The sequence below is a fragment of the Phacochoerus africanus genome, chromosome 2, assembly GCF_016906955.1.
Source record: "Phacochoerus africanus isolate WHEZ1 chromosome 2, ROS_Pafr_v1, whole genome shotgun sequence".
NCBI lineage: Eukaryota > Metazoa > Chordata > Mammalia > Artiodactyla > Suidae > Phacochoerus > Phacochoerus africanus.
The window spans coordinates 54,425,737-54,438,697 of NC_062545.1; the positions used below are offsets into that span (position 1 = coordinate 54,425,737).

At 33.8% G+C, this 12,961-nt stretch overlaps 1 protein-coding gene across 6 annotated transcripts in view; it reads right to left on the reverse strand.

Annotated features, from left to right (window-relative positions):
- Positions 1 to 232: 232 nt before the first annotated feature.
- SNX14 (sorting nexin 14) overlaps positions 233 to 12,961 on the reverse strand; it is an 82,921-nt gene continuing 70,192 nt past the window's right edge. For all 6 annotated transcript variants that reach the window (XM_047760587.1, XM_047760578.1, XM_047760569.1 and 3 more), the window contains 9 exons: positions 11,476 to 11,587; positions 8,570 to 8,610; positions 8,326 to 8,445; positions 5,631 to 5,754; positions 5,203 to 5,367; positions 4,928 to 5,023; positions 2,343 to 2,434; positions 1,592 to 1,648; positions 233 to 444 (listed from right to left, as the gene is read on the reverse strand). In XM_047760587.1, the coding sequence (XP_047616543.1) occupies positions 406 to 444; positions 1,592 to 1,648; positions 2,343 to 2,434; positions 4,928 to 5,023; positions 5,203 to 5,367; positions 5,631 to 5,754; positions 8,326 to 8,445; positions 8,570 to 8,610; positions 11,476 to 11,587 (846 nt within the window). In that variant the 3' untranslated portion in view covers positions 233 to 405. The remainder of the gene's footprint in view (positions 445 to 1,591; positions 1,649 to 2,342; positions 2,435 to 4,927; positions 5,024 to 5,202; positions 5,368 to 5,630; positions 5,755 to 8,325; positions 8,446 to 8,569; positions 8,611 to 11,475; positions 11,588 to 12,961) is intronic.

Below are 12,961 nucleotides of genomic sequence, written 5' to 3' on the forward strand. Positions count from 1 at the left end.
TCAGTGGGTTGAGGACACGGCATTGCCGTGAGCTGTGGTGTAGGTCGCAGACGCAGCTCGGATCCCGAGTTGCTATGGCTCTGGCGTAGGCCAGCGGCTACAGCTCCGATTAGACCCCTAACCTGGGAACCTCCACATGCTGCAGGTGTGGCCCTAGAAAAAGGCAAAAAGACAAAAAATTAAAAAAAAAAATTTGGATAACAGATGTAAAATGAAAGGCTATGAGACCCAATCATTATTAAGTCTGTGTTAGTCTTTATTAAAACAAAAAAAATCAAAATTTCAGACACTGAATTACATGATATATACAAGAAATATACAAAAGTAAACGAAAAAAACAATACATATCTACTATACTAGCACAGCAAAAATTTCAGCTGGTTATGCTATCCCAAACTCAAATATTTATATCCAAGATGTCACAGAGGTAACTTCCTTTTGTACCTAAAGTAAAAATAAATCTATTTAATAGAAGACAAAAAACAAAACAGGGTTCATTTATGAACTGCCTAGTTCCAGTGCATTAAAATTCATACACAAGGCATATTTATATTTTTTTTATTAAAACACACAAGAAATTAGCTGGAACATGCCACAGATAATATTTGTTTCAGAGATGAGAAAAATGGTTATGATATAGTGACAGACCTTATAAATTCTCAAACAGAGAGCTGGTACTAAATCCTAGGTAAAGTGAACACAAGATGTCCACAAATGCCATCCTGTTTTATACACATGTAATATACATTTAGTATTGCTATGACTTGAAAACTTGTATTCAATAGGTAAACAGACCTAATCTGGTTTTCTCTAAAAAACTTGACATTTCATTGCTCTACCACAATCTTAAAGAGTAGCTTATTTCATCCCACCAAAAAATAAAAACAGCAAAAAGCAATACTCAAAACTCAAGGCCCTGAAGATTCAATATAATAATAATAATATTACCATCCTTCAATTTCAATTCATTTTGTACTCTTGGGTTCATATAAACTCAACTGCTTGAAAATTGCTCAAGTCTGATTTATACAGCATTCATTGTTGCAGATGGCAGCCTGCAGAGCTTGACTCATTCTAGTGCTAGCATGTAAACTCACCTTCCCCTGAAAAGAATCTATGGGATATAATGTCCCTATCTGATTGTGATCAGGAAGGGAGGAAGTCAAGGCAAAGGCTACTCAGCTACTATCTCCCAAAATCCACTCTATGTTTGAGTTTGCTAAATGAAGAAAATATAAAGAGCCATTTGTTAAGATTGTTCTTTTTATCATTATTATTTTATGGCCACACCAATAGCATATGGAAATTCCTGGGCCAGGGATTGAATCTGAGCTGCAACTATGATATACTGCAACTGTGGCAATGCCAGATCCTTTAACCCACTGCGCCAGACCGGGGATTGAACCTCTGAAGTTATTTGAGCTGCTTCAGTCAGATTTTTAACCCACTGTGCCACAGAGAGAATCCCAAGACTGTTCATTTTTAAGATGATCAGAAACATAAGGATTTCCTTAATTTCTGTGTCCCTAATTAAAATAAATTTCAGCATAGCATTAAAAAATAAATAATAAAATAGCTGCTTTTTAGGTACCTTATTAAGCTCTGGAAACAGTTCTTGTATCACAATGTCCAACAAAACATAAGTCAGCTAAAACATCAAAAAAAAAAATTTAAGGCATTAAACAAAAAAATCATAAAAACAATATACACAAAATTCAGGACTATGGTTACCTCTATAGAGAAGGCAGGGAATAAAACTGACAATACAAAACAAGCATAAAAATAGCTTTAATAGTATCCATAATGTTCCATTCTTTTTTTTTTTTCCCTTTTTAGGACCACTCTTGTGGCATATGGAAGTTCCCGGGCTAGGGGTCGAATTGGAGCTGGAGCTGTACTTAAGGCCTACAGCCACAGCAATGTAGGATATAATCCTCATCTGTGACCTACGCAGCAGCTTTCGGCAATACCAGATCCTTAACCCACTGGATCAAGGCCAAGGATCGAACCTGCGTCCTCATGGATACTAGTCAGATTCATTTCCACTGAGCCACAATGGGAACTCCTGAATTATGTAATTCTTGATATTTAAATTTTTACTTTATTTCATGAATTCTCAGTATACTCCAAATTTTCTACAATGAATATATATTTTAAATCAAAATAATTCACGTTATAAAGAAAAAAATAATCAGCAAAAAAGAGAACAAAACATGCTTTTTTCTATCCATTGCCTCAATTTAGTACAGTATCACTTCCCAGGTAATAATATAGCAGACACTCTACTGTGTCATTTATCAAGCTTAGCCAAGACTAGATAACCTGCTTTAATGAATTTTTACCTGCTTGTTGAGAACTGGCTGCTGTAAACCATCAAATAGAAGTCTGATGCTTTTGTACTTGGCTTCTTCACCAATACACTTGACTATCAGATCTAAACAAGAAAGCTACATGTGAAACAATTTTACATTATATGATTCATCATTTACTGGATCATAAAGCAAAATCCCCACCCTGTTTCAGGGTATTATGCAAAAACTGTAAATCAGATTTCCTAAACCAGTGTTCCTGCAAGAGGCTCTTGAACAAAAGAGTTCTGTGGTCAAGCTAAGAAATGTAGTATCGTGTATCCTTCTTTTGGAGATTAACAACACACAAAGCATACTGCAAGCTCTGGGGAATGTTACAGTGAAGAAATCTGCTTATACTACTAGGTGATAAAAGATAGTTGGAAAACAGTATCTATTTTATTATCCCAATCAAGTAAAACAAACAAAATAAAACCATAAAATGATGTACACATATTTGTACATACATGTACAGAGACAGATAAAAACCATCTGTGAGGATTAACCAAGTGAGAGCACATGGCTACTTCTGCACAGTAGGGACAGGATGGCTTCTGCTTTACTCTCTATTTTTTCATAATGTTTGAACATGCTAATATTTTTAAAAGTTTAATTTGATTTTATGGTGAACACAGACTCCCTTCAATGAATATGACCCCTTTAATTTATTTCTGTGCTTTTTGCATAATTAGTATTAACCATCTTACAGAAAACTCTTTTGGAAAAAATATTTAAACACAAATTTAGGGTCCCAAAAGTTCCAATTCATGTTTGACCACACAGCTGTCATATATCATTCCTGTTACCACAGAGTCAGTCCTTACTAAAATCTCTGCAGAATCTTTTCCTTCAAATAGGAAAATTATTCTTAAGTAAACAAGATGCCCAAATATGTGCCCTTTCTTCCCCCAATCATGAAACTCTTAATGTTGATCATGGAAAACTCTCCTTTTATGTCTGCTTATATGGGATAAGTCTAAGCCCTAAGAGGTCAAAGCCAAATTCAATTTAGAATAAGCACAGTAGATCCTTGGTACTTTCAAGATATATGGCTCAATATGTATCTCTGTGAATCCTCTAATTCACCAATGTTACACAGAATTTTCCAATTAGCATGCATGAAGCATAATGGACAAAAATAAGCAATCTTTTCAGAACCTTTGGAGTCACTAAGGGAGAAATGAGTAGAGGACAACAGAAAGGCTAAGCTTCCTCACTAGCTAAGTTACTTCTTCCAAATAGAAGTCCTCAAATAAATGGGATTCAAATTTGTGCCTGGCAAAATAACAAATGATTACTGGCTTTCCATGTTGTTCCTGAATATCAGAACTGGGACTGTTGGAGTTCCCATTGTGGCTCAACAGTAATGAACCCAACAGTATCCATGAGGACTCAGGTTAGACCCCTAGTCTGGCTCAGTGGGTTAAGGATCCTGTGTTGCTGTGGCTGTGGTGTAGGCCGGCTGCTGCCACTCCAATTAAAACCCCTAGCCTGGGAACTTCCGTATGCTGCAGGTGTGGTCCTAAAAGACCCCCCCCTCCAAAAAAAAACCTAGGACTGTTAAAACCATGAATGCTCAAGGTCACCATATTACAAAACAGTAAGAAATTTCTTTACCATGTACCTACAGAAGATTTACTCAAAAATAGCTTTAGTTCATTTTCACATGCAGATCACAGATTGAACTTAACTGTCTTCACATAGAGCTGCAGGACCATTCTAGGACTCATTTTTCAATGATGAGAATTTCCTAAGGTCCAGTCCTACACCCTCTTCAATTCTTACTCTATATTTTCAACCTGGGCATTAATACCCACTCCTACATGACCACTGCATCTCCATCCTATACCATCACTCCTCCAATTTCCAAACCTAGATATTTAATCACTTACTACACATTTCCTCCTGAATAATGTATAGACATTTCACATTCAAAATGTCGTTAACTAAGTCTTCTCTGCTTTGACTCTTTGATGTTTTTTCCTCATATTTCCCACCTTAAGAAGTTACTGACATTCACTTAGTGCCCCAAGTCTACCTCCTTTATAGGAGAGGTGGTCGCCCTCCTCCTGTGAGATACTATGTAACTTGAACATGTCTCTACTACCATGCAAATGTTTTGTTTGTATGACTGAGCTCTTCCTTCCAGACTGAGCTACCCAAGTACTATTTTTACATGTCTCTTTATATGCCTTGCGCTCTACACAGTCCTGGCACATGGACGGTGCCCAATAAACTTGGAATGAATGGATAAATTCTGATCTTACACACCCTAGTGAAGCTCTTCTCATGGTGAAGTGAGCAGTAGGACTCCAACTGTCCCACAAAACACATCACTTTGATCAGTTGGATGCTAAGTCATTACTGAACAAATCTGATCATTGTGTGAGGAGAAACAGCCTTGTCACTGCTAACATCATAAAAACCAAATTTTATTTCACTAATGAGTTAATTCTAATTGGTTCTTATAACTGTTTCTAAAATAAAAACTAATGGTAAAAATTAGCCTTAAAGGAATAGTAATATTGTGACCTCAAAGGAATCCTAATCTATATTAAACTACTTTTTAAATATTATACCTGGAATGTAATTCATCATTTCTTCAAAAGTCTGTTTTGCTCGTTTTTGCTTATCTTGGAGAGAACGAGGTTCTGTGTTTTCACAGAACACAGCATCTAAAAAAAGAGACAAAAAGAAACATTTGCTGGAATTTTCACCTATTATATACAAATATTTCCCCATGGTAGAAATACTAATAAACCAAAGAAAAACAAGACTGCTCGCTCTTTTAGATCCAATTGAAGCCTTTGAGAGTACACAAAACATGAAACAAACACACAAGGAAAATACAAACCTCTGAGAAGCGTTATGAGTGAAACCAAACGGTGCTCCTGAAATAGCTGTTCTAGTTTACAATTAATATAATAGTCAGTATACATTTCCAGGGTGTTTTTAAAGAGGATTCGAGTTCCCATTAAAAGATGATGAAGCCAGTCAGGAACTTGGAAAACCACCCGTCCTGAGAAGGAGCACATGAAACACTTTGATAAGGCAAAAAGATATTTAAACATTTTCTAACATAAAAAACACGAATGGTCAATATTTTATTTATAAGCACTAATAACTTTAATATGCTCAAGACCAATTATAAATATTGAATTCTTACTTAAAAAGTACCTTCAATTTTTAAAAAATTTACAGTGTGACAAAACTCAAGAGCATTAATGTTCATCACAGCAGAAATGCAATACCAAGTTTTAACAGTAACCACAGAGATCTTACCTACATACATCAGGTAATCATAGACTCCTTCTACAGTCATCATCTCCATAAAATAATTCTGATTTTGCTTTCTTTCTGTATTCTCAGCACGGTTTGCATTATTCTTAAACAGATCATTGAAAAGCTAAAGTAAAAATTGAAATAATAAAAACACACAGTTTATTATACCGGCTGATAATAATTACTTAAGGTAAGGTGATACAGAGCAAAGGAATTTAAACTTTTTCCAATCAAAACAGTTTTTAGGAGTTCACGTCGTGGTTCAGTGGTTAACAAATCTCACTAGGACCCATGAGGCTGCGGGTTCAATTCCTGGACTTGCTCAGTGAGTTAAGGATCCGGTGTTGCCATGAGCTGTGGTGTAGGTCACAGACACGGCTTGGATCCCACGTTGCTGTGGCTCTGGCGTAGGTCAGCAGCTACAGCTCAGATTAGACCCCTAGCCAGGGAATCTCCATATGCCGCAGGAGCAGCCCTAGAAAAGGCAAAAAGACCAAAAAAAAAAAAAAGAAAGAAAAGTTTTTAAAAAAACATCAGAAAGGTTAAGATCTGCTTCCAAAAGTCCACATTTATATTCAAAACTGAATTTAAAAATACAATATTTGGGGGCACCGAAGTATTACATAAAAGTCTACATTTATTTTAGACACAACAGATAATTCATTATGCATAAAGAACTTCTCTGATTTTTTACACAAAAGGAGCAAATGAACATATAAAGATGTATAAAAACATTAATACTAGCTAAATTGAAGTCTAATACAAGTTTCCTGGTGGCCTAGTGGTTAAGGACTTGGTGTTGTTCCTATGACTCGTTGTCACTGTTGTGGCTCTAGTTCAATCCCTAGCCCAAGAGCTTACACATGCCACAGGCATGGCCAGAAAAGAAAAATAAATAAAAAACTAAACAAAAAAAATCTAACATGATTTTAAAGATTATACAAATATCTGAGGCCAGGGATCAAACCCACACCACAGCAGCAACCTGAGCCAGAACAGTGACAATGCCAGATCCTTAACCCTCTGCATCACTGGGGAACTCCTATAAATTACTATTTAATCAAAGAATCTTTAGAGGGGAACATTAAGCTTTAAAGAAAGCTTATTTGGACAATAACAGCCAAAGCTCAGAAAGGCCTAATACATGTGAAAAAAAAAAAAAAAAGATATGAAGAATTACTTACAGCAAAAAATGACAAAATACAACTAAATTTCAGCCTTATTTATCCCAAATAATATGCAAAAAAGAATTTATTATCATTTATAATAATCAAATAACAGAAATTAATGAACTTAAAAAAAAACTGATAGAGAAGAACAAAACCAATGATAAAATGGACAAAAACTTTGACAAGATTAAGCAAAAAAGAAAAAGGAAAGAAAAAGAAGACACAGAGAATGTCAAGAATAAAAGGGGACATAACTACAAGTGTGAGAGAAAATGAAAAGAGGATATTATTGACATCTTCAGCCCAAAAAGTTTTCAAATTTAGATAAGATAGAGAATTTGCTTAAAAATATAACCTAACAAAATCTAACTCACAAAAAAATAAATCAAAATATTATAGTCATAAAATAAATTAAATTGGTTGTTTAAAAAAAAGCTTTCCTACAAACAAAACTTGAGGCCCTGATAACTTTACCAACAAGTTATCACTTTCTTAAAGCACTAATCATTCCAATTATAACTCTGCCAGCAAAGAGAAAAAAGTTAATATAACCTTATAAGGAAGGATATAATGAGAAAGAAAAATTATAAGCAGGTGCACCCACAAACATGGATGTAAATTTCCTTAACCACATAAAGGATGTCTTCAAAAAAAGCTACACTCTACTATTTAATGGTGAAACACTGCAATCATTCCCTCTATAATAGGTCCTAGCCATGAATGAAAAACTATTGCCACCATTTGCAGATAAGTATGTAAATTTAAAAGAATTAACAAATATACTACTAAAATTAATACAAGTCTAGCAAGATTATTTAATTAAAAATCAATACACAATCAATGCATTTCTATTTACCAACAATAAACTTAAAAAGCAAAAAAAAATTAAAGATACCATTTACAGACATTTTTAAAAAAAAGTCTTTGGGGTTTTTTTGAGGGAGATGGGGAGGACTGTTCTTTGAGCTCACATAGCTCCACATGCTGGGTACTAATTCTGAAACTAAATTGTCCTTCCTGCAGACATGGAATATATATTTATATTCCCAGTGTCCAGCAAGCAACAGTAGGTAATAATAAAGGCAATAATAATAAATAGTAGGAAATAATAATAAATAGGCAATAATAAAATACTTGTTTAATGAATGGATGAATATTTTATAAGCCGTTAAAATTATATACTATCATCAAATAAAAACAAATACATTACAACAATTAATTCCTTGACTACTGGAGGTTGGTGCTTTACAATCTAAGGAAAAAACCTCTTTAAAAAATTTCCTAAAATACAGAAATGGTCCAAGTTTGCAAATATAGTTTCTAAAGAAATTCCTACTCCACTAAAGCAAAGAACCAAGCAACTACATACAATACCCTCCTTATACTGTACAGTTGATTTCCATATAAAGAATATAAAATATAAAGTCCCATCCATTTAATTAACATAGGATTCTCCCTATGATGGAAAAGTCATCTCAAGTAGGACAACTTCAAACTTAAAGGCCCTTCGAGCCAATGCACAATACCTTCTTATTGTTTTCTGAAGTAGGGCTGAGAATGGTCAGTTCTGGTTTACTTGGTTTAGGCTTCGGAGATTCACAAGAATTAATGAAATTCATGATGAAAGGTTCCAAATGCTGACCTTTCTGTGGAGATAATGGTATAAAAATCAAAAATCAAAATTATGATTTTCAGCCATTAAAATGTATTGATATTTTAAATATGCTTATAAGTATCATTTTAGAGAATGCACTTAAATTAGTTATATACCTCTTTCATTAGTTTTCCAGGAACAGACTTTATAATTTTCCCTGCAATTAAAAGTAAAATATTAATCTTATGAAGGCATACTGTATCTCATAATTGCTCATACAAATAATATACTAGGTGATCTTAAATATTAAAGAGCCAAGTAAAAAGTAAAATGATAAGAAATGTTTGTAACTGACCATCTCACATAATAGAAGTTTACAATAAATATGGTATTCTAAATGGTATATAGATAAAACATGTCAGATACTTTCAAATAATCCCACGGAGAGCTCCATAGTGGCCTAGCATTTAAAGGATCCAATATTGTCACTGCTATAGCTTGGGTCACTGCTATGGTACAGGTTCTATCTGTGGCCTGGGAACTTCCACATGCCTTGGGCACAGCCCAAAATCATCATCATCATCATCATCATCATCCAGTAGGGTGGGAGGTAAGGGAAGGTTTGGAACAAGCCTAGTGTTGATAACTGTTAAAGGTGTAAGGAGTTCATAACATAAATTTCACTACTTTCATGTATATTTGAAATTTTCCATAAGAAATATTTTCAAAAGATCTTAGGCAGGAGTTCCCATTATGGCACAATGGGACTGGCAACATCTCTGCAGCGTTGGGATGCAGGTTCAATCTCCAGTCAGACACAGTGTTAAAGGATCTGGCCGCTGTGGCATAGGTCGCAACTGCAGCTCAGATCTGATCCCTGGCCCAGGAAACTCCATATACCTCAGGGTGGCCAAAAAAGAAAAAAACAAAAGATTAAAAAAAAATAAATTTAAACTTTGTTTTTAAAAAGACTTTAAGCAATAGTGAATATATAAAGATATCTAAAAAGTATGCAAAAGTAAGTCAAAAACGTTCTAAATTGTTGCCACATTTAAAACCGTAATCTAGGAGTTCCCATCCTGGCTCATCGGTTAAGAACTCAACTAGTATCTATGACAATGCAAATTCAATCCCAAACCTTGCTCAGTGGCTTAAGGATCCAATGCTGTCCCAAGCTACAGCGAAGGTTGCAGATGTGGCTTGGATCTAGCATTGCTGTGGCTGTGACATAGGCCTGCGCCTGCAGCTCTGATTTGACCCCTAGCCTGGGAACTTCATATGCCGCGGGTATGGCCCTAAAAAGAAAAAAAAAAGAAAAGAAAAGAAAAAAAAAAGAAAGAAAGAAAGAAAGAAAAAAATAAATTGGCTATCGGATTAGTTTATATTCTGAATTTTAGTTTAAGAATATATATTCTAACCCTATTTTCCAGAATTTTTTCTTGATCTTATTTCCAAGAAATAAAATATAAAAATAAAACACCATGAGATTTTCTCAAGCATTTAGAAACGACTGCAAAAATTAGTCAGATTGATAAATGTAACTTAAATTTCTCTCAGTCCAGTTTAGGGAAAAAAGGATACTCAAATGGCAATGGCAAAGATATAATGAAAAATAAAAACAGAGATTGTTTTACAACATGCAAACCTCCAGCCCTCTCATCCTTTGCTTCTCTCTTCTACATGTTCTTCCTGAGGGAAATTACTTGCTTGTTCTGATTTCAAATAACATTCAAATTCCTACTCCATGCCTGTCTTATGACTTCTTCTCCTTATGAAACGTCTTTAACCGGATTCTACAAACTCAAAAAGTTCATAACTACTTTAAATCTATTCTCTATCTCAGCAAGTGACAGTATTCATCTAGTTGTTTAAACAGAAACAAGGATCATCTTTGATCATTTCTTCTCCTTTAGTCAAACCTAGTCAGTAAAGAGGTTCTATCTCTGAAATGTTTTATATAATCACAAATAAAATGTTCTCATTTTCCCTTGATAAGAAGACCCACAAACACAAAATATTCTACCTCCAACTATATATATATTAATTTGGAGAGATACAGATGAAAGTCAAATGCCCACTTGTAATATTTAATTCATTCACTTAGTTCTATATATTTAAGATTAGATTACATAAAATATATTTAGAAATACAGCTTTTCTTCCATAAAATCTTTAACAATTTTATTCAAACTTTTTCGGTTTAATGTATTGCTTAGTCTGTACTGAACTTTATATAAACGGAATTATGCTATATCTATTCTTTTATGCCTTCCTTCTTTCATTCAACATCATATTTTTAAGCTATCAGCACCCATTTTCCAAACAGTTCATGCTATAGGTATTCATTACTCTAAGTATTCATTTTGTGACTCTTCTGCAATTTACCTGTCTACTCTATTGCTCATGAAAATGTGCCTTATTTCAACTTTTGACAATGCTGCTAATAACATTCTTAAATATGAATACAAGATTCTCTCAAGTATATATCTCACAGAGAGGAACTGCTGGGTCATTCTATTTTATTTTATTTTATCTTCTTTTATTTATTTATTTATTTTGTCTGTTTAGGGCCTCACCCACAGCATATGTAAGTTCCCAGGCTAGGGGTCGAATCAAAGATATAGCTGCCAGCCTACACCACAGCCACAGCAACACAAGATCTGAGCCATATCTACATCCTACACCGCAGCTCACAGCAACACCAGATCCTTAACCCACTGAGTTAGGCCAGGGATCAAACCCGTGATCTCATGGATATCAGTCGGGTTTGTTTCCACTGAGCCACGATGGGAACTCCGGTGATTCAATTTTCTATCACACTGTTTTTCCAAGTGGTTTTCCAACTTTTCTTAAATTCAAATACAATTAATTTACAATATTATATTACTTTCAGGTGTACAATTCAATATTTTTATAGATTATATACACTCCATTCAAAGTTATAAGTGGTTTCCACAACAGTGTATAAGAAGTCTGGAGTTTTGATACATGGCTTCACTATATAAACTATTTTTCTAAATTAATCTGAAAATGCTGCTTTTCTTTTCAGTTTATCTTCTCTATAGTTCTTTAAACTGACTTACCAAGGTTTACGTCTGGTAGTATCTTATCAAGAAATTGTGTTTCCCCACCATTTGGGGAGAGAAAATCTGCCAGAAGTTGACTATTACTTAATTCTGGATGCTGCAGAAGTTTCTGGAAGAATAAAAACAGAAAAAAAAAAGTGGCAGGGAGTTTTAAAAATCTAAGAGTGATGAAAACTACATTAAAATTTGTTTTAACCAAGAAAATTTTAAATCCTTAAAAGCTCTTTTATATTCATAATAAAAACAAAACACATTTATGGAAAGAACAGTATCACATAACAGGTAAGACCTCTATAATGAGAGCTGAATGAGTCTGAATTCTGCTCTTCCATTTGCTAGCTAAGTGTCCCTAGAAAAGTTCCTATGTTGCCCAAGAGTCAGTTTCCTCATGTGTAGAAGAAAGATAACACTACCTAATTATAGTGTTGTTAGACAAGGCATTTAGCACAGAATCTGATACACAGGAAGGAAGATTAAACATTAGTTAATATTATTTCTGTTTCTCAACTGTAAAATAAGTATTACAATATCATACAACTTTCTTGATGAAGGAAGTTTCTACAAAGGGTTTTGCAGAGAATTAAACATGGAAATGTGAAATAACTTGGAGACGCTATTATCTGTTCTTGCAACACTATTTTCTTACAAGATAAACTGACGTTTTAATGCCAAATTTAACCCAGTCTTAGCTAATATTCAGTTCTGTAACTATGAAACAGTTACAAAACTCTATAAGCAGAAATCTATATAAATAAAATATCAGTATTACAACATTTAACTCCATATTACCAGATAATATTTCTTCTAGAATGAGATTCTCCAGTTCTTAGAATTAGTTGGTTCAAATAATAGGTTAATGATAACAAAGACACAGATCAACACTAGCATATGCTGTGTTCAAATAGCCTTGTAATAGTTATTTCACACATTTCAATTTTCACACCACCAAAAAATTATACAAAAAATACTTTCTGAGTTGAGGTATTCACTGGCTAAAATATAGAAAATAAAATGTAAACACCCCTTTATTTCAACAAATAAAATATTTTTAATATTAAAAAGTACTTATTGTTGGCTAAAAGGCATCCAAATTTAACTGAATTAACAATTCAAAGTATAAAACCTCATGTCCAAATAAATGACTTTTTTTTAATAAAACAAAATTATCCACTCACTCTTCGGTCTTATTCACTTGATTAAAGAAAAACAGTCATTAATTTTAAGGAAGTCTCCAGTAAGCAACTTTTAAGTAGACTATACCAAACAATGGATAATACATCAATTACACTGTTTTCATAACACAATGTGCACAAAGAAAATCAGAATTTACTTCCAAGTGGTGAATGGTAGAGAGTCAGGCGATCCCAAGAAATTGGAAAAACATCCACAATTGCAAAAAAAAATTAATTTTTTAGAGAAATAAAACAAGAGGGGAAATTCCAGAGTTCAGAAAGTGCTAATCACAAAATCAAACAAAAAAATA